General features: G+C 46.5%; 1 protein-coding gene across 1 annotated transcript in view; it reads left to right on the forward strand.

The window, feature by feature from the left end:
• The window catches only part of NPTXR (neuronal pentraxin receptor), an 86128-nt gene that overhangs the window by 24637 nt on the left and 38235 nt on the right, over positions 1 to 23256 (forward strand). Inside the window, exon 2 of the mRNA XM_075833559.1 lies at positions 18455 to 18686. Coding sequence (XP_075689674.1) covers positions 18455 to 18686 — 232 coding nt within the window. The remainder of the gene's footprint in view (positions 1 to 18454; positions 18687 to 23256) is intronic.

The following is a 23256-nucleotide window of genomic DNA, read 5'->3' on the forward strand; positions in this document are numbered from 1 at the left end:
CAATATGGAACAAATGAGTACCGTAATCCCCTGGCGGTTGTCCAACCTGAACCAAAGCGTTCCGAAAAATAGCAGAAAACTGAAACCTAGTAAGCGGCCGCCCATCCGAGTGTGACAAAAATTGGGCCCTGGAACTACGCACCCACAAGAAAGCCGACACCGCCGCCACCGGACAGGCCGAACCCGGGACTGCCCGAAGCGCCACCTAACAACCCTGCCCAAACACATCCATTTTAGAGCGACGAATCCGCAACCGAACCCCCACCGAGGAGACTACGGCGTCCTCCAAAAGCAAACCCCCCGGCCGCGCCGCCCCCATCGGAACTAACTCCGAAATCCGCAAAGCCCCGAAAAAACACAACGAAAAAGCCACAGAAAACAAAACAGATTCATATGGAGAAGAACACACCGACGGAAGCGCCCCTATAAGTTCCTGCAACAAAGAAAAAGACACCGGCCGCCGCGACTCCCGCCTAGAAGCCATCTTCTTCCACCCCTTCAAGGCTTGCAAAATAAAAAAGGACTTAGTCACATCCGACCACCCCCTCAACTTAGAAAAAAAAAGCCACCCGGCCAGACGCCGCTGCGCCACCACCCCCGAAACCCCCCACCCGCGCAAAGCCGTCAGATATTCCAGCATCACCGTCGTGCGCAGCACCGGATCCTCTCCAACCAGTCTATCCCCCGCAGCGCTCAACCATTCCTTCCACGCATTACCGTAAGTGGTCCAAGTCGAGGGCGCCAGGGACGACCTCACCAAGGGCACTAGCTCCGATCCAGCATCCTTCACATGAACTCGGGGCAGCTGGCTCCCTCCAGCTCTGCCAGCGGGCCAAGAGAGCGAAAAACCTGCCAACGAAAACGAGATAAAGCATCAGCAACAACATTATGAATACCTGGAATATGCCGAGCACGAAAACTGATGTTACACTGCAAACACCGCAACACCAAATGACGGAGCAAAGACAACACCGGACCTGAGGAAGAAGTAAGGTGGTTAACAGCAAAAACAACACTCATATTATCCGACCAAAACTCCACAGGCCTGTTGGAGAGGCGTGCCCCCCACAATTCAACGGCGACCACTATGGGGAAAAGTTCCAACAGCGTCAAATTTGCGCACCAACCCTTGTCTTTCCAGGAATCAGGCCAAGCTTCCACGCACCAGGCCGAACCCAGCAACGCCCCAGACCCTGTCACGCCAGCCGCGTCCGTAAACCATTCCAAGTCCACGCTGGAAATGGAAGGCGTCCTCCAACACGTCCGCCCATTGTAGTCCTCCAAGAAAGTGCGCCAGACGCGCAGATCCGCCTTAACAGAACTAGAAATCCGAACATGATGAGAAGGCACCGAAACGCCCACTGTAGCTAAGGACAACCTCCTGGCAAACACTCGCCCCATGGGCATAACACAACCCGCAAAGACCAACAGACCTAACAACGATTGAATCTGCCGCAACTCCAACTTACGCGCAGCCAGAGCCATGTCCAATGCAGCGCGCAATTTCACCACCTTCTCCGCCGGGAGGCGAAAGATCATGGCAACCGAATCAATTTCAATACCCAAAAAACTCAATACCGTCACCGGCCCCTCCGTTTTTTCTTCAGAAAGGGGGATCCCAAAGCGCTGGGCGAGAAACTGAAAGGACCTCAACAAAAACTGACACTGCCCCGAGGACCCAGGCCCCACAAACAAAAAATCGTCCAGATAATGAGTCACCGACCCAGAACCGGTGAGATCCCGCACCGCCCATTCTAGAAATGAGCTGAACACCTCAAAATACGAACAAGAAATTGAACAGCCCATCGGCAAACACATATCATAATAGAAAAGCCCTTCCAACGCACAGCCCAACAGGTGAAAACAATCCACATGAACAGGCAACAAACGAAAAGCTGACGCAATATCAGACTTGGCCATAAGGGCGCCCGCCCCCTCCCGACACACCAATTCAACCGCCCGATCAAATGAAACATACGAGACCGTTGCCAAATCACTGTCAATCCCGTCGTACACCGACCGCCCCTTGGGATGGGACAGATGGTGAATCAGCTGGAACTTTGCTAGCTGGGTGAGGAACAGCCAAACTCTTCTACAAAGATGAGGTTGTGGAAGACAGTTTCATGTCACAGGTCCACCATGGCAAGACTGAGCACAGCAACAAGATACAAGGTAATTATACTGCATCAGCAAGGTGTCTCCCAGACAAAGATTTCAAAGCAGACTGGGGTTTCAAGATGTGCTGTTCAAGCCAATTTGAATAAGCGCAAAGAAATAAGCAACGTTGAGGACCATAGACACAGTGGTCAGCAAAGGAAACTTAGATCAGCATATCACAGATACATCATAGTTACTTCCCTTCATAATTGGAAGATTTGCAGGAGTGCCATCAGTTCAGAACTGGCAGAAACCAATGAGACACTGGTACACCCATCTACTGTTCTGAGAAGTCTGGCCAGAAGCGGTCTTCATAGAAGAATTGCGTCCAAAAAGCCATAGCTTCCACATGGAAACAAGACCAAGCAACTCAACTATGCATGAAAAAATAGGAACTAGGGTGCAGAAAAAATAAAGAGTAAAAAGTTGAAATATTTGGGTGTAACAGAAGGCAATTACTTACTGTCATGCCCTTGGCCACGGACCGTCAGGTTCACTCACCTCCTGATGCCCGCAGCCATGGATCTGTAAGCACTGGCCCCCATCTCTTCCTCAGGAGATGCCAGTGCTCACTTCCGCTTCTCCCGGCCAGCACGCACACCTGAATTCAAGTATAAAATTAGCCCATGAGCACCCTGGAATATAAGAGGGGCTCAGCCCCTTCCTGCCTTGCCTTAGCCTTGTTGTCGTTATCCTATATATAAGCAAATGGTCTCCTAAGTGTTTTCCAGTTCCAAGTGTTCCCCGTTCCTGCTACCTGTAACCTGTATCCCGTGCTATCCTGTTCAAGTCCTGTGTTGAGCTGAAGTCGTGCTGTGCTGTGTATCACACTTGTCCTGCTACACCACGCATAGCGCCTGCCTGCTGCCTAGTCCCAGATTCTGAGCTACCACAGGTACACTATACGAACTATAGACTGTGACCTGTGTCCTGTTGGCCAGGTGTCATACCGTCAAGGCGGTATGGCCCAGTGGGTCCACATACCCAACATGACAGTAGGCTCAGGCCATGGACCCCGCTGGTCAATCCAAGACCATTACGACGTCACAGGAGATGCGGGCGGATATGCTAGACCTCTGGTCTTGAGAGGACCAACTCCTCCAGGCATTGAACATTATTTCTCGTTGACTGAAGGTGCAAGCTGATGTTCCTCCTACTACACCTCCTGGCAGTACTGATCCTCTGACTACACCTCCTGGCAGTGCTGATCCACGCTTTTCTTTGCCGCTTCCTGACCGCTATGATGGAGATGCGAGGACCTGCCGTGTATTTTGGAACCAGTGGCAGTGTCACGTTGGGTTCGTGGACCCACTGGGCTCCACCGCCTTGACGGTATGGCAGTTGGCCAATAGGTCGCAGGTAACAGTCTATAGTTCGTATAGTGTAAATGTGGCAGCTCGGACAATAGCAAGGCAGACTCGGCTGGGACTAGGCAGCAGGCAGACGTCAGGCGTGGTGTAGCAGGACAGGCGTGGTATGCAGCACAGCACGACTACAGCTCAGCACGGCACTTGACCTGGATAGCACGGGAAACAGGAGACAGGATACAGGAATGGGAAACACTGGGAACTGGAAAACACTAGGAGACCATTTGCATAGACAAACTTTAGGTATGACAACAACACTCAGGCAAGGAATCAAGGGGCTGGGCCCTACTTATAGTCCAGGGTACTCATGGGCTAATTTTACATTAAAGTCTGGTGCGCACGCTGCCCCTTCATGCTCGCGCACCCTACGGGACCCGGCCGAGGTGAGCGGTTTTGAGCGCTGGCGTCTCTTGAGGAGGAGACTGGGGCCAGCGCTCGCAGACCCATGTCTGCGGCCGTCAGGAGGTGAGTGAGCCTAACGGCTCACGACCATGGACATGACAGTATCCCCCCTCTTACGCCCCCCCTTCTTGAGACCAGAGCGAGAGAGAAACTTCTTCAGAAGGGTAGGAGCACTGAGGTTCTCCTCTGGCTCCCAGGACCTCTCTTCAGTACCAAACCCCCTCCAATCCACCAAATAAAAAGTCTTTCCTCTTACTTTCTTGGTGTCCAAGATCTCCTTAAAGAGGCTCTGTCAACACATTATAAATGCCCTATCTTCTACATAATATGATCGGCGCTGTAATGTAGATTACAGCAGTGTTTTTTATTTAGATCCACTTTAGCCTGTATGCAAGGGCATTTTCGTCTGATGGTACAAGGGTTGCATTCATCGTCTCTCTCCTCACTGGCAGGCAGGGTTTCCAACCATCCGAAAATTCACAGACAGTCTGCAAAAATGGGTGTTTTTTTCTGCCGTCCGTAGCATCCGGCAGAAAAAAGCACAGTCCAGGATTTTCGGCAGTCTCCCGGTACTTTGCACTGCGCATGCGCCAAAATGTACATGTACAGTGCAAAAGAATAGTAGGCTGTAGTCGGGCATATTTTCAGATTGTGCAAAATCTGAAAATATGCAGGCCGGCCGCTGCCACGTGAATTCGGTGCCGAGAGTGGACCAATCCAGTCACATGACATGAGGTCAGGTGACTGGACTGGTCCAGTCCTGTGCCGTCACCGACCCCAGTCAAAAGTGATCCTCCGCCGCTTCGCCGCATGACCACCTCTTCCTCCTGACGGTGAGTGGTGTCAGGCAGAGTGGAGAGTGGTAGCAGTAGGCTACTGCTCTCCGCTCTGTTTGCACGGGGGGGGGGCACTACTTTCAAGGGAAGGGGGCACTGGGTGGCTCTCTACAAGGGGGGATGTGTGTGGCTATCTACAAGGGGGGAGATGTGTGGCTATCTACAAGGATGGGACTGTGTGGCAATCTACAAGGGGGGACTGTGTGTGGCTATCTACAAGGGTGGGACTGTCTGGCTATCTACAAGGGGGAGCTGTGTGTGGCTATCTACAAGGGGGCGCTGTTTGGCTATCTACAATGGGGCGAAGTTTGGCTATCTACCAGGGGGCGCTGTTGGGCTATGTACAATGGGGAGCTGTTTTGCTTTCTACAAAGGGGAGCTGTGTGGCTATCTATAAGGGGGAGCTGTGGGGCTATCTACAAGGGGTGTTGTTTGGCTATCTACAAGGGGGCGCTGTTTGGCTATCTACAACTGGGCGCTGTTTGGCTATCTACAAGGGGGCACTGTTTTTGCTATGTACAATGGGGAGCTGTGTGGCTGTCTACAAGGGGGAGCTGTGTGGCGCGATCTACAAGGGGGCGCTGCGTGGCTATCTACAAGGGGGCTGTTTGGCTATCTACAAGGGGGCGCTGTTTGGCTATCTACAAGGCGGCGCTGTTTGGCTATCTACAACGGGTCGCTGTTTGGCTAGCTACATGGGACGCTGTTTGGCTATCTACATGGGGGCGCTGTTTGGCTATCTACATGGGGCGCTGTTTCGCTATCTACAATGGGGAGCTATGTGGCTATCTACAAGGGGGAGCTGTGTGGCTACCTACAAGGGGGAGCTGTGTGGCGCTATCTACAAGGAGGATGCTGGAAAAGCGAGAAACCAACATGTCTGTGTGTCACATTCTGCAGAGACAAGTCATGGCTGGAATAAGTCGTCACAGCAGCCTGGGCCAGATGGAGAAAAAAAAAGTCTGGTCATTATTCTGCATTCTCGGATGTCTTCAGCAAGAAAGAGGCAGAGTCGGGCGTATGACTGTCCTATCGACCTAGTTCCTAGCGAATCCCTTCCCCGTGGTAGGGTATATCCTCTCTCCATGCCAGAGACTCTGTCCATGTCTGCCTATGTTAAGGAGAACTTGGAGAGGGGCTTCATACGGAAGACTTTCTCCCCGGCCGGGTTCTGCTTCGTCAATAAAAAGGATGGTTCTCTGCGTCCTTGCATCGACTACCGGGGTCTCAACCAGGTCACGGTAAAAAATAGGTATCTGTTGCCATTGATTTCTGAACTGTTTGATCACATACGTGGAGCCAAGATTTTTTCAAAACTAGACCTGCGTGGATCTTACAACCTAATCCAGATTCACCGGGGTGACGAATGGAAAACGGCATTTAACACCCGTGACTGACACTATGAATATCTAGTAATGCCCTTCGGTCTGCGTAATGCTCCCGCGGTCTTCCAGGTGTTCGTTAGCGACATCTTCCGTGACCTCCTCTATGTTTGTGTTGTGGTCTATCTTGATGACATCTTGATTTTTTTCTCCAGATCCAATGACTCATTGGAGACATGTCCATCAAGCTTTGCTACGTTTAAGGGAGAATCGTCTGTACACCAAGTTGGAGAAGTGCGTGTTTTAGAGAGATGCTCAAGGCTTGAGGGCCATACAGCGCTTCCTGGGATTCGCCAATTTCTACAGACAGTTCATTCCAAACTTTCCACACTGACATCTCCTATCTCTAACATCACCAAGAAAGGCATGAACGCCAAGCTGTGGACTCCAGAGGCGGAAGCCGCATTTAATAGCCTGTAGAGCGCCTTCACGTCAGCCTCTATCCTCCATCATCCAGATGTTTCTCGACAGTTCTCGTTGGAGGTGGATGCCTCCTCTGTTGGTGCTGGTGCACTTCCGTTCCAGAGAGGTTCCAAGGGCAAGTCAATGGTATGTGGTTATTACTCCAAGCTCTTCTCTTCCGCAGAACGCAACTACTTGATTGGGGATCGGGCGTTACTGGCCATCAAATTGGCTCTGGAGGAGTGGAGATATCTATTAGATGGCGCAGTACATCTCATCTTGATATTTACGGACAACAAGCACCTCACTTATCTCCAGACGGCCCAACGACTGAATCCCCGTCAGGCCAGGTGGTCACTGTTCTTTGCTCAGTTCCAGTTTGAGCTCCACTACCGTCCGGCCGACAAGAATGTGAGGGCCGATGCCTTGTCCAGGTCGTTTCGAGACAGAGGACACTATGGAGTCTCCACAGAATATCATTAATCCGTCCTGCATCATCCCTGTCAACCCTCTGCAAGTTAGAGACATTCCCCTGGGGAGGACTTTTGTGCATCTGGCAGACAGAAGAAGAATTCTCCACTGGGGACACAGTTCTAAACTGGCAGGGCGCGCGGGCATCCGTAAGACCTGAGACTTGATCGCTCGTCAATTCTGGTGGCCCACGCTGCCCAAAGACATCACAGACTTTGTCTTCTCCTACACGGTGTGCGCAGCAAATAAAGTTGCCCACTCCAAACCGGCGAGCCTGCTCCAGCCACTGCCTGTGCCCGATGCCCCCTGGCAGCATATTGCTAAGGACTTTGTCACGGACCTGCCTCTCTCTGCTGGCTGCAGTACGGTCTGGGTGGTGGTGGACCGATTCTCCAAGATGGCTCATTTCGTTCCACTGACCAGCCTACTGTCCGCTTCTCGACTAGACAATCTCTTCGTCCAACACGTCTTCCGTCTGCACGGCTTGCCTATGTGTATTTTGTCGGATCGGTGGGTTCAGTTCACCTCAAAGTTCTGGAGAACCCTCTGCGTATGCCTCGGTGTGAAGTTGGACTTTTCCTCTGCCTACCATCCCCAGTCCAGTGGTCAAGTCGAGAGAATAAATCAGATTATGAAGAATTATCTACCACACTTTATCTCCAGGCAGCATGATGACTGGGTGCAGCTGCTTCCTTGGGTTGAGTTCTCCTACAACAACCACACTAGTGAGTCCACCGCTAAGAGTCCATTATTCATTGTCTATGGACAACACTCTTGAATACCTCTCCCTGTTTCCATTACATCCCAGGTGCCTGCAGCTGACTCTGCATTCAGGGACTTTCTGCAAATTTAACAGCAGACCCGATCTTCTATTCTGCTGGCGGTCAACCGCATGAAAAGAAAGGCAGACACAAGAAGACGAGAGCCTCCCCAGTTTCTTCCAGGTACTAAGGTCTGGCTGTCCTCTAGGAATATCCAGCTGAGGGTGCCATCGTACAAGTTTGCTCCCATGTTCCTTGGACCCTTCGAGATTTTGCAACGAATTAACCCTGTCTCCTACAAGCTTCGGCTGCCTCCTACCTTCAAGATCCCCAACTTCTTTCATGTCTCCCTGCTGAAGCCAGTAATCTTGAACCGCTATTCCAAGACTTCCACTCCTGTAGTGGTTCCCAGCGGTTCATCAGAAACTTTTGAGGTAAAGGAGATCCTAGACACCAAGAGAGTGGGTGGAAGAACCTTTTATTTGGTGGATTGGAGGGGGTTTGGTCCTGAAGAGAGGTCCTGGGAGCCAGAAGAGAACCTCAATGCCCCTACCTTCCTGAAGAAGTTTCTCTCTCGTTCTGGCCCCAAGAGGAGGGGGCGTAAGAGGGGGGATACTGTCATGCCCACGGCCGCGGACCATCAGGTTCACTCACCTCCTGATGCCTGCAGCCATGGATCTGTGAGCGCTGGCCTCCATCTCCTCCTCAGGAGAAGCCAGTGCTCACTTCCGCTTCTCCCGGCCGGGTCCCATAGGGTGCGCACGCAGGCTCGTGTCCACTCTTAAAGGGCCATCGCGCACCTGAATTCAAGTACAAAATTAGCCCATGTGCACCCTGGACTATAAGAGGTGCTCAGCCCCTTCCTGCCTTGTGTGAGCCTTGTTGTTGTTATCCTAGTATGTCTATGCAAATGGTCTCCTAAGTGTTTTCCAGTTCCCAGTGTTCCCCGTTTGTGCTACCTGTAACCTGTATCCCCGTGCTATCCTGGTCAAGTGCCTTGTTGAGCTGAAGTCATGCTGTGCTGTGTACCACGCCTGTCCTGCTACACCACGCCTGGCGCCTGCTGCCAAGTCCCAGCCGAGCCTGTCTTGCTGCCTGAGCTACCACAGGTACACTATACAAACTATAGACTGTGACCTGTGTCCTGTTGGCCAGCTGCCATACCGTCAAGGTGGTATGGCCCAGTAGGGCCACATACCTAACGTGACACTTAGCCATCTTGAAATACCATCAGGAAGGCATCTGACTGACTCCAAATTTATTCTGCAGCAGGACTACGACCCCAAACATACACCCAATGTTATTAAGAGCTATCTTCAGTGTAAAGAAGAATGAGGAACCCTGGAAGTGATGATATGGCCCTCACAGAGCCCTGATCTCAACCTCATTGAGTCTGTCTGGGGTTACATGAAGAGACAGAAGGATTTGAGGAAGCCTACATCCACAGAAGATCTGTGGTTAGTTTTCCAAGATGTTTGGAACAACCTCCCCACCGAGTTCCTTCAAAAATTTTGTTCACGTGTACTTAGAAGAATTGATGCTGTTTTGAAGTCAAAGGGTGGTCACACCAAATATTGATTTGATTTAGATTTCGCTTCTGTTTATACACTTTGCATTTTGTTAATTGATAAAAAAAAAACTATTAACATTTCTATTTTTGAAAGCATACTTACTTTGCAGCATTTTTTCACAACCTAAAACTTTTGCACAGTACTGTATATGTAGGTTTAAACCATACTTTTTGCAACATTTATTACTACATTAATGGCCAAAGTCTTAAGTATGTACCCCCTTGATTGTGAGCTAGAAAGGCTCAAACACACAGCAAAGAATTCATATAATACCTTACCAGAGTGTCTGTTTATACAACCACACCCTTTATTTTCATCAGTACGCCCACAAATATGACACTAAATGAATAGCTCCGCCTCCATTGCTATCCCCACCTCTATTGCTGGAAACACCTATGCTGATTACCCCAAATACGCTGATAGCTCCGCCTAAATTTATAGCTTTGCCTAAGCTGCCTCAAACCCTAGAGCCTTGGCACTTGTTTGTTTGAGACTACACCAATGCTGTGCCCCCAATCCATTCTGGCACACTACAAGATATTGTCAAATTTAATTAATCTATGTTAGGCTTTAGTCTACATTGTTAAAGGTAATACACAAGCACATTATATTTATGCAACAACCGTAGGACCATACAGTTGGAATAACAATATCCTATAGCTGCTAACCCGTGAAAACAAGAAACAATGACGTGTTATGGCATACTTTAAAATATTCTCAAACAGAATACTTTAGGACTTTGTCTACCTTACAATGAAGTTAGGGGCTTCATTTTTCCCTGAGTTTGCACTTCAAGGAAAATAATCACTTGCTGCTGGGTTCCCCCACAGATTACAGCTCAATACTGGGGGTCCTAGTAGCCGGACATCCTTAAATCCTATAGGAGTGCCTCTTTATCTGCTTTATACATGCTCTAAAAAAAACTTGCAAAGAATTTCAGTGTTGTCACAGGGATGCCTCAAAATTTGAGGGTAGCTAATGTTTCTATTGAAGGGTGGCTAATGTTTACACATATTGTGTACATGGTACATTATAAACATTAAAAGCTGTTATCTACTATTAGAGAGTCAATGAATGATGTAAATGGCTGCATCTATCCATGGCAATAAGAACACTCGTGCCCATATTCTCCATCATTCGTGAGTGGCAGGGAAGGAATTACATGTCACTGAATTGATGTTTGCCTTCAGCAGATGGGTGGGAATTAAAAAAAAAAAGCCAAACTAAGGCACAACAGGGAGGTTTATGAAAATGAACTATGTTCAAACGCTTATCAGGTTAAACAATGTCTGGGACAAGGTGCAAAGGTAGCAGTTACTACCATACCTTGGTGCCTGAGGGGGGTCTAAAGGCCCCCCTGCCACTATAGAAGGGATTGCTATTATTAATGACACATGGTAGCACTGTTGCAGATTTTGCATTTGGTCCCAAGAGTCTCAAGTAATGTCTCTTGTCTGTGATGTATTGTTTAAACATTGCACAGCTCATAATAAATGTCTAAGGCTATGTTCACACGGGGTATTTTGCCGAGTTTTTTGACGCGGAAACCGCGTCGCAAAACTCGGCAGAAACGGCCCGAGAACGCCTCCCATTGATTTCAATGGGAGGCGTCAGCGTCTTTTTCCCGCGAGCAGTAAAACTGCCTCGCGGGAAAAAGAAGCGACATGCCCTATCTTCGGGCGCTTCCGCCTCCGACCTCCCATTGACTTCAATGGGAGGCAGGAGAAAGCGTATTTCTCGCTGTTTTATGCCCGCGGCGCTCAATGGCCGCGGGCGAAAAACGGCGCGATAATTGCCGCAAAAATCGGCGTGCAGGGAGAGGAATATCTGCCTCAAAGTTCCAAACTGAATTTTGAGGCAGATATTCCTCCCCCAAAATACTCCGTGTGAACATAGCCTAATACTACAGTGTGTTAGGAAAGTTTTGTTAGAAAATGTTCTGCTTTGAGATAATGATAAATATGTTGCATATCTGAAACGTACAAACTACGTCCCTGCCGTGTGCCCGGAAACCACTCAAAAAAACAACCATGCGGTATTGCCTCAAAAACCACACTGAAAGACACATGTGGAGGAGATTTATCAAAAATAGAGCAAAAGAAGTGGAGCGAAAACTCAGATCGCTGCTTTCATCCTCCAAAGGGTCTCTGAAAAATCTAGAATTTAATTGGTTGCCAAAGGCAACAGCTCCACTCTCCCCTTGGACAAGTTTTGATAAATCTCCCCACGGTACGTAACAGTCAATGCAATTTGTTGGAAGCCAGTATCTGCCTACGTTCGAGAATTACATCACAAATACATAAATGTCTGCATTTATTCTAGTTAGGTTTTCCATTAATCAATAACTCACAGCTAGTGGGATAGATGCACACAAACCTGAACATAGCATACTGTTTTAGGGGAAGGGTTTGTAATATTCATTGATTCAGCCAGAAAAATATTTATGACAATTGCTGTTAAAGAGCTTAGTCAGTACAACACAGGCTGCTATTGACTCACTTTAACAATTTGTATAGCTGTTACGCTCTCAGCATAGGCAGCATACACCCAGCAATGCATAAGGTCACAGATGCTTACCAGAAAATCAATTATATTGTTTCTGGATAAATATCCAACATTAAAAGAAATTACATCAACCTTTTCCATATAGTACGTATAGTTGTTTTCAAGTAGACCTAAGGCAAATAGATAATATAAATCAATGTGTTAGCAAATGATATGTATGAAAATAGCAGTACATAGATTTTGCTAAAGTTCAAATTAAATATGTATATACTGTGTGTGTGTGTATATATATATATATATATATATATATATATATATATACATACACACCAATCAGCCATAAGGGTATGTGCACACACACTAATTACGTCCGTAATTGACGGACGTATTTCGGCCGCAAGTCCCGGACCGAACACAGTGCAGGGAGCCGGGCTCCTAGCATCATACTTATGTACGATGCTAGGAGTCCCTGCCTCGCTGCAAGACAACTGTCCTGTACTGAAAACATGATTACAGTACGGGACAGTTGTCCTGCAGCGAGGCAGGGACTCCTAGCATCGTACATAAGTATGATGCTAGGAGCCCGGCTCCCTGCACTGTGTTCGGTCCGGGACTTGCGGCCGAAATACGTCCGTCAATTACGGACGTAATTAGTGTGTGTGCCCATACCCTAACACTAAAACAAAACAGATAAAAACAAGGACATTTATGCAAAAACACAGAAAAAGGCCATACTTACAAATGGACACAGCCAGGTCAGAAACGCTGATGAAGGCGAGTGAGCAGGTGCTTTAAATAATAATAGCCACTCCCACTAGTCTTGAGGGGAGTGGTATGTGGTGCATGGGATGTGTAGTAAGAAATAATAAATGAATAGTGTATGTGCAAGTGTAATAATGTAAGTGAAATATAGGGGGCAGTAATGAGTAAAGTGCCTAAAAAATAAATGAATAATGGAATGCAAGTGTGTGAAACATGGAGGGATAGTGTGTAAGTCATGAGGCGCAACATGACTAGCCAGGTAGAAGCCTATTTGTGACGCCTTGATAATTCATAGAGCGGGCTACCCTGCTTGCTAGGCCAAACAACAACACACCATGCTCTCCCAGCATCAAAGACCTGGCTGTGTCCAAAAGAAGCGAATATAAGTAATAATGAAAAATACCTGGGGTATTAGTGATCATTTTGGCCAAAAGGACGCAAGCTCGCAATCCACGACAAGGATCCCCAGACTTGCGAGTCCCTAACTGGAGCGAAAAGCTCCTGATGTACAGACAAAACAGATAAAAACAAGGACATTTATGCAAAAACACCGAAAAAGGCCATACTTACAAATGGACACAGCCAGGTCAGAAACGCTGATGAACGCTGATAACACTAAAACAACCTGCCTAATATTGTCTAGGCCCCTTGTGCTGCCAGAACTTCTCTGACTTGTCCAGTCATGGACCTCATATAAGTAGCGAGGTGGGACCTCCATGGACAAGACTTGTTTTTCCAGCACGACCCACAGATGCTCAATTAGATTGAGATCCGGGGAATTTGGCGGCAAAATCAACACCTTTAACTTTTGTCCGTGTTTCTCAAATCATTTCTGAACAATTTTTGCAGTTTGGCAGGACGCAGTAGGGAATACCGTTGCCATGAAGGGTGTACTTAGTCTGCAACAATGTTTAGGTAGGTGGTACATGTCAAAGTAACATTCACAGGAATGAAGAACCCAAGGTTTCCCAGCAGAACATTGCCCAGAGCATCACACGGCCTCTGAAGGCTTGCTTTCTTCCTATAGTGCATGCTTGTGCAGTCTCTTCCCCAGATAAGGAACGCTCATGCACCTGACCGTCCACATGATTTACAAGAAAACATGATTCATCAGACCAACCCACTTCTTCCATTGCTCCACGGTTCAATTCTGATGGTCATTGAAGACACTTTCAGCGGTGGACTGGGTTCAGCATGGGCACTCCCCACATGCATGAACTAGCCTTGGCGACCCTGTCGCCAGTACACCGGTTGTCCTTTGTTGGACCACTTCAAAGACCTTTTGGAGATGATCTGATCCAGTTATATAGCCATCACAATTTGGCCCTTGTCAAATTTGCTCAGATTCACGTACTCATTTTTCCTGCTGCCAACAGATCAACTTCAAGAACTGACTGTCTCCGCGGTGCTTAATATATCCCACCCCTTTACAGGTGCCATTGTAACAGGATAATCAATCTTATTCACTTCACCCGCCTGTGTTTTTTATGTTATGGCTGTTTTTATACACATATACACTGTGAGCTCTCCTTGTAGGCCTAGAACACTACCTACTCTGCACTGTACAATATGTTTTTGGAAAATTTTCTCATTCATTGCTATTTAATATTGATGTAAACATGCTGTCAACTCATTGTATTGAGATATACTTAACACTTGGCTCCTGTAGTCTTTAAGAGGCTCTATCACCAGCTTATAACTGCCCTATCTTCTACCTAATCTAATAGGCGCTTTAATGTAGATAAGTAATGTGTTTTTTTGTTTTTTTTTTAAAACACGTTTATATTTGAAAAAGTTATGAGCATTTTATGTGTTATGCAAATTTGTTCTTAATGCCCAAGTGGGCGGTTTTTTACTCTTGATCAAGTGGGCATAGTAAAGAGAAGTGTATGATGCTGACCAATCAGCATCATACACTTATCTTCATTCATGTCCAGCTTAATCCACAGCACAGTGTGATCTTTTAAATTTTTCCCCCGTCTTGCTGTTATACTGGGATACCTAGTCACATAATTAGTCAGAATTGGGTCCGTGAGCAGGATTGGCCAAAACCTTTTAACAATTTCCTTCATTTGTGGCCACCTCGAGTGATAGTTGGTTATAAATCTCACCTTGGTCTGTGTATCTTTTTTCCTTTTGGTGAATAGGAGATCATCTCTTTTAGCATGTTTGGCTCTATGATATGCTTTCTTAATGGACCGCATGATGTAGCCTCGTTCAATGAAGCGGGTTTTTAGATCCTTGGCTTGTTCCTCAAATATGATATCAGAGGAACATATCCTCCTTATCCTCAAGAATTGCCCAATAGGGATTGCCTGTAGGGTCTGTGGTGGGTGAGAGGATGAGAAGTGCAGTAGAGAATTAACGGAAGTCTCTTTTCGAAATACGTCACTCTGCAGAAATCCATCAGAATCCTTGGTTAATTTGATGTCCAAAAAATCAATATGCTGGCTGTTTGATTTGTATGTGAATTTAAGATTGATTTGATTGTTGTTGAGATCCAACATAAATTTATCCAAATCCGAGTGGGTGCCCTTCCAGATGACCAGGATGTCATCAATGAACCGTGCCCAAAATATGACCCGGTCCATTGAATCATCCTGGCCATCTGAAAAAAGGTCCCTTTCCCACAGTCCAAGGAACAAATTGGCATATGAGGGCGCACAGGCTGCCCCCATCGCCGTTCCCTGGAGCTGTAAGTAAAAATTACCATTGAAGGTAAAAAAGTTATGCGTCAATGTGTATTCAAGCAACTCAACAAGGAAATCACACATGGGTTTTTCTAAATTGGTTGTAGACAAAAAGAATTTTGTGGCCCTGATGCCATCAGCATGCCTAATACTAGTATAGAGAGATTCAACATCAATCGTGACTAGTAGCATATCATCATCAATGCTGATGCCACTGACTTTCTGGAGGAGATCCGCAGAGTCACGAATATATGAAGGGAGGTTTATAACCAAATCCTTAAGATGATGATCAATATATCTACAGCACTTCTCTGTGATACTGCCCCTACCTGAGATTATTGGTCTTCCTGGTGGTATCGTGTCATTCTTATGCACTTTAGGGAGCAAATACAGCGTAGGGACAATGGGTTCAGTCGTTGTAAGTGCGGTTAGTAAATCCTTGTTGATAACATCTTCTTGCAAAGCTTTTGATAATATCTGCTGCAGTTTAGATCTAAAAGAGGACGAGGGATTGAATGTGAGTTTTTTATAACACTGTCTATCTCGTAATTGTTTATAGGCCTCAGCCTCGTACATGTGACATGGCCATACCACCACATTCCCGCCTTAGTCGGCAGCCTTAAATACTACATCCTTACATTTTTGCAAATTGTTAAGGCTTTCCCATTGTGCTGTAGTTAGATTGTCATGTCTGATATTGGCGGGAATGTTTTGAAATACTAATGTGACCGCCTTAACAAATGAGTCCACAGCCGGGCACAAGCTAAGTGGGGGAAATTTCTTAGATTTCATACGGACACACACTGGGATTTTACCTGGTACAGTAATATCCTGTTCTTCCAATAAGTCCTCCAGAATCCCTAATGCTTGTTGCTCTTCTGCGGTTGGAAAAAGGTCCGCATGATTGGATTTATGGAACCATTTTTTGTGTATAAGTGACCGACCGAACATATTGAGATCTTTCACTGCAGAGAAAGCATCAAAACGATTACAAGGTGAGAACGTAAGACCCTTAGCAATGACTTCTCTGTCTGTATCTGAAAAAATATGCGTGGATAGGTTAATCACCTTCAGGCGATGGGTGGGATCCTGCGTGTCTGGTCTTTTCTTATTTGCCATTTGTCTCTGCGTGAGTTTTCTTTTAGGACGTGAGCCAGATGACTGGTTATAGCGAGAGAATGCATTTTCTGTTTCACTAAGGGAGGATATGGAAGATATGGAGGGTGTGCGACTCCGTCCACCTATTTTATTCCTCCTCCATCTATAGACCCGATTTTGTTTGAAATCTCCAATATCTCTAGTGAACTTTTTAGATTTTGTGGCTTGTATCTCTTTCTCCCACTCAGAAAATTGAGCTTCAAGGCCCAATTTAAATCTAGACATATTCTCTGCAGATAGAAGTGCAATCAACTGAGATTGAACATCTTCAATTTCTGCGTCCAATAAAACAAGTGTGTCTTGATTGAGTCCCACCAAAAGTTCCATAAACCTTTTGGAGCTACTATTGCAAACAGCTTCCCATCCAGTGATGAAATTTTCATCACTGATTGGAAATGAGGGGAAAATTTGGATCCTAAGACCCCTAGGAATAAGACATCTCTGAATGTAATTTTCTAAGAATACTTTGTTCCACCAGACTTTCATTCGTCTATGGAGTAAATTTTTGTATTTATGCTGAAGTTCGCTCACATTCTCTGAACCACTAAAACCAGACACTGTAGACTCATCTTGAAAAAACTTGATCCATCAAGGATCGCCAGGCGCCATCTCTGGCTTTGTAGTCCATGGGACCCACGGTACCTGATTCTGTGTGGAACACAGAGAGAATTAGTATAGATAACCAACATGTACACAAGCAGGAATAGTGTGAACTCGAAGAATATATATCTTTATATGTCTATACAAGTCAAAGTAACAAAAATAGCTATAATTATAGACTGAGGAGAACACACACATATAACCCAATATGACCTGGTACTCCGACCATAGCATTACTAAGAAACCTATAGAGAAAAGAGGTCAAGTACGCTCAAGGTAATATGTGATAGAAAAACTTCTTTATTAACAGATACACAAGCCAGAAACCCAGGTACTTTCTCCCTAGTGACTGTCATTGACATTTTGTTTGACCAGCTGCTACTCTGTTACGGCGAAGCAGCACAGTGGGCCCACATACCCCATAGCCGTGACACATCTTGCTTAGCCGTGGATGTGTATCTTCATTCTTGGAATCAATGTATGTCCCTGGGCATCTCCCTGGATGACCACCCACCCATGTCTAACTCTGGCTGTCTTAAATACCCCAGAATATAGTCATGTTTTAACATTTAGGTGGCATTTGTGTCTACATTTGGAAGACCTATAATTGTCATTACTCGTGCATTCCTATGGTACTGAAATAGCTGATATATGTTTTGCAGTGTCAGCATAATGTATCTTTAGTTCTATTGAAAAGCATTTATATTATAACATAATATACAGTATTTAACAGCCCCCTGAACCCCATAGCAGTGGTGTGGTCTACCTTCATTGGAGGTTGCATTCAACACATAAGTACATTTAGTGTGACATGTACAGAGCAGGCAGATGTCTAATGCTGTGAAACTAAAAAGACATGTTGATCATAGCTACCAAACTTAGTGTCAGAGACGTACATAAGTGTGAGGGGGCAGTAATTAAAAGGGGCACCGTTTTGGTGAAGGTTAACACCACCACTTCTCCTTTCCATGATCATAGAGTTGATTTACCGTGCCCTTGTTTATTAACGATGTAGGGCCTGTGAAGAGAAAAACCCTGCACAAGTTTTTGCTACCAATTAAAATAAAGGATACAGTCCCTGGGGCCTCCTATCTCCAGGGGCCCCATAGCAGATGAATGGGCTGCCTATAAAGTACATACTCTCTTGCATACTGTAATACATAATGTTATATTATTTTGACAAAACCTTATCCTGACAGGTATGCTATCTACTTTATGGTCTGAACAATAAACAGAAATACAACCATGTCTTTAAAATCAGTAGTTCAGTAAAGTTAAATATATTTGAACCTTCTAGATCATAATAACAATTAATACCTAATGATAATTATTAACAGATGACAGATAGAATAAGATTATTTTTTTTACAATATTGTATTTGTCTTTGTAGTTGGAAATTCAGCAGCGAGTAAACAATATGACCACTCCAACATCCACTTCTCCTTCACCCCTCCATGGACGGGACTCCTTACAATCTAAGCTACTTGAGTTAGAGGCTCAACTTCTGGCCAAACTGTTAGAGCTTGAAAAAGAACAGACAACAGCTTCAGGGGAAAGAGACAAGCAGGACATAGAGAAGGAGCTGAGTATCTTGCAAAACCGCATTGCAGAGTTGGAACAAGGTAAGAAATAATATATAAGAAACACAACATATTAAGAGACATTTTTTCAAGATGGGAGCACTGTACTAAAAGATAAACATTTCTGTTGGTATTGCAAGTAATTTAGTGCAATCCGACGCACCAGCCACGTCCTGAAGAGGAAGCGGTCACAGGAGCTGTGCTCGCTTCATCTTCAGCGGGTGTCAACTGTAATATACAGCTGACATCCTGTTGCAACGGCGGCGATAACAGTTACCTCGGATTGCACCCGTTTAACCCCCTTAAATACGGCAGTCAATAGCGACCGTCACATTTAAGTGGTTGACAGAGGGAGGGGGCTCCCTCTGTAACTCCCCCCCCACCGCACCTCCCCGCGAGCGATCGCATGTGCCGATGGTTGCTATGACAACCAAGAAGACTAGCAACAGCTTCCCGGTCGGCCATGTACGGAAGGTTATTAGGTCCTGCCCAAGGCAGGACCTAATAGGCTGTCAGTTGAAAAATGACAGTTACAGTACACTGCACTACACTACATAAGTAGTGCAGTGTATTGTACCGGGGATCAGAAGATCAGGTCTTCAAGTCCCCTAGTAAGTGTAAAAAAAAAAGTTTAAAAAAAATGTTTAAGAAAAATAAATAAATAAAAGTTTTAAGTAATAAAATTAGGAATCGCCCTGTTTCCCTGATTATGTCCTTTATATTTGGAAAAAAAACAATACATAATAGTTACAATATCAATATGAGAACCTAGACATGGACCACACATCCACTTGTAATACATTGAGAAGCTAGGCAAAAATTTATAAGCATGAACGAGGTTCCTTGTTAACATTTTGATCAAACTGTATAAACCCACTTGCCACTTCACGGCGACCTCTCAAAAAGTAGGTCCCTACTCTACTGGTTGCAGCACCGCTGGCGGTCGCTGCCATTGCAACACGGCTCCTGCAGAGGGAGCAGCCCAAAGGTCCAAAAGCGCCCATGCTGTCAGGCCACGCCAAGCCTCCATGGCTCTGAGCCACATCCCCCCATCAGTGCAGCACCACAGAGACAGACACAACTACACAGTACCACAACATGTGAACAAGCTCACGTTTAACTATACATAAATTATTGCCGCTTTTGGAATGGCCTTAATTATAAAAATATCATGTTATTTTTAGCGCACAGTGAACATCGTAATAAAAAAACAAAGAAAACCATGACAGAATTTCTGTTTTTGCTCACCTTGTCTCAAAAATGTTTTATTAAAAAGTGATCAAAATTTTGCAAGTACCCCAAAATAGTACACGATAAAACTACAGTTCGTCACGCAAAACACAAGCCCTCCCACAGTGATATCAACTGAAAAATACAAAAGGTATGGCTGTCAGAAAATTATACTAAAATATGATTATTATTTTTTTTAATAATATTTTTATTGTAGAAAAGTAGTAAAACTTTAAAAAAAACGGTAATCATGTTGACCCACAGAATAAAGTTAACATGTTGTTTATACTGCACGGTGAACACTGTAAAAAAGAAGAAACAAAACAGTGCTAGAGTTGTTGTATTTTGGTTTCCTCGTATCCCCAAAAATTTAATAAACAGTGATAAAAAAGAAATCTTATGTTCCCCAAAATGGAACCAATAAAAATTATAGCTCGTTCCACATAAACCTAGCGCTCACATAGCTCTATCAACTGAAAAAAAACACGTTATGACCAGGGGCGTAACTAGGAAAGAGTGGGCCCCATAGCAAACTTTTGACTGGGGCCCCCCCTCCACTAGTTATCACACAACCCCCCCTTGTAGATAGTGCCTCCCTATAGATTCCACCACACAGCGCCCCCTATAGATAGCACCATACACAGCCCCCTGTAGATAACGTCTTACAGCCCCAATCCCCCTGTAGATAACGCCATACAGCCCCCCTGTAGATAACGCCACACAGCCCCCTGCAGATAACGCCATACAGACCCCCCCTGTAGATAACGCCATACAGACCCCCCCTGTAGATAACGCCATACAGACCCCCCCTGTAGATAACGCCATACAGAGTCCCCCCTGTAGATAACGCCATACAGAGTCCCTCCTGTAGATAACGCCATACAGAGTCCCCCCTGTAGATACCACCATACAGAGTCGCCCCTGTAGATAACGCCATACAGAGTCCCTCCTGTAGATAACGCCATACAGACCCCCATGTAGATAACACCATGCAGAGTCCCCCTGTAGATAACGCCATGCAGAGTCCCCCCTGTAGATAACGCCATACAGAGTCCCCCTGTAGATAACGCCATACAGACCCCCCTGTAGATAACGCCATGCAGAGTCCCCCCTGTAAATAACGCCATACAGAGTCCCCCTGTAGATAACGCCATACAGAGTCCGCCCTGTAGATAATGCCATACAGAGTCCCCCCTGTAGATAACACCATACAGAGTCCCCCCTGTAGATAACGCCTTACAGAGTCCCCGCTGTAGATAATGCCATACAGAGTCCCCCCTGTAGATAACGCCATACAGAGTCCCCCCTGTAGATAACGCCATACAGAGTCCCCCCTGTAGATAACGCCATACAGAGTCCCCCCTGTAGATAACGCCATACAGAGTCCCCCCTGTAGAGAACGCCATACAGATCCCCCCTGTAGATAACACCATACAGATCCCCCCTGTAGATAACGCCATACAGAACCCCTGTAGATAACACCATACTGACCCCACCTGTAGATAACGCCATACAGAGTCCCCCTGTAGATAACACCATACAGAGTCCCCCCTGTAGATAACGCCATTCAGAGTCCCCCCTGTAGATAACGCCATACAGAGTCCCCCCTGTAGATAACGCCATACAGAGTCCCCCCTGTAGATAACGCCATACGGAGTCCCCCCTGTAGATAACACCATACAGACCCCCCTGTAGATAACGCCATACAGAACCCCCCCTGTAGATAACGCCATACAGAGTCCCCACTGTAGATAACGCCATACAGAGTCCCCCCTGTAGATAACACCATACAGACCTCCCCTGTAGATAACACCATACAGACCCCCCCTGTAGATAACGCCATACAAACCCCCCCTGTAGATAACGCCATACAGACCCCCCTGTAGATAACGCTATACAGACCCCCCCTGTAGATAACGCCATACAGACCCCCCGTGTAGATAACGCCATACAGACCCCCCTGTAGATAACGCCATACAGACCCCCCCTGTAGATAACGCCATACAGACCCCCACTGTAGATAATGCCATACAGAACCCCCCCTGTAAATAACGCCATACAGAGTCCCCCCTGTAGATAACGCCATACAAACCCCCCCTGTAGATAACGCCATACAGAACCCCCCCTGTAGATAACACCATACAGAACCCCCCTGTAGATAACACCATACAGACCCCCGTGTAGATAACGCCATACAGACCCCCCTGTAGATAACGCTATACAGACCCCCCCTGTAGATAACACCATACAGACCCCCACTCTAGATAACGCCATACAGACCCCCTGTAGATAACGCCATACAGACCCCCTGTAGATAACGCCATACAGACCCCCTGTAGATAATGCCATACAGACTCCCACCCCTTGTAGATAACGCCATACAGACCCCCCTGTAGATAACGCCATACAGACCCCCTGTAGATAACGCCATACAGACCCCCCCGTAGATAACGCCATGCAGAACCCCCGCTGTAGATAACGCCATACAGACCCCACCTGTAGATAACGCCATACAGAGTCCCCCTGTAGATAACACCATACAGAGTCCCCCCTGTAGATAACGCCATTCAGAGTCCCCCCTGTAGATAACGCCATACAGAGTCCCCCCTGTAGATAACGCCATACAGAGTCCCCCCTGTAGAAAACGCCATACGGAGTCCCCCCTGTAGATAACACCATACAGACCCCCCTGTAGATAACGCCATACAGAACCCCCCTGTAGATAACGCCATACAGAGTCCCCACTGTAGATAACGCCATACAGAGTCCCCCCTGTAGATAACACCATACAGACCCCCCCTGTAGATAACGCCACACAGACCCCCTGTAGATAATGCCATACAGACCCCCACCCCTTGTAGATAACGCCATACAGACCCCCCTGTAGATAACGCCATACAGACCCCCCTGTAGATAACGCCATACAGACCCCCCTGTAGATAACGCCATGCAGAACCCCCGCTGTAGATAACGCCATACAGACCCCCCTGTAGATAACACCATACAGACCCCCTGTAGATAACGCCATTCAGAACCCCCCCTGTAGATAACGCCATACAGACCCCCCCTGTAGATAACACCATACAGCCCTCCCCCTGTAGATAACACCATACAGAACCCCCCTGTAGATAACACCATACAGACCCCCCTGTAGATAACGCCATATAGCCCCCTCCCCAAAAAAAAAAGCCTATAGTTTGTCCTACAAAAGAGATGTATACATGGGGGATACATGTGTGATCGCTGGCAGCGATAAGGAGAACGGGGGACCGAAAGTCCCCCCAAGTTCTCCATGACTAACCTCAGACTTCCGGAGTCTGCGCAGTTCAGTAAAAATGAAAGGTGCACTGGTCACGCATGCGCACAAGCGCGACCAGTGCAC

The sequence above is a fragment of the Rhinoderma darwinii genome, chromosome 7 (assembly GCF_050947455.1).
Source record: "Rhinoderma darwinii isolate aRhiDar2 chromosome 7, aRhiDar2.hap1, whole genome shotgun sequence".
Classification (NCBI taxonomy): domain Eukaryota; kingdom Metazoa; phylum Chordata; class Amphibia; order Anura; family Rhinodermatidae; genus Rhinoderma; species Rhinoderma darwinii.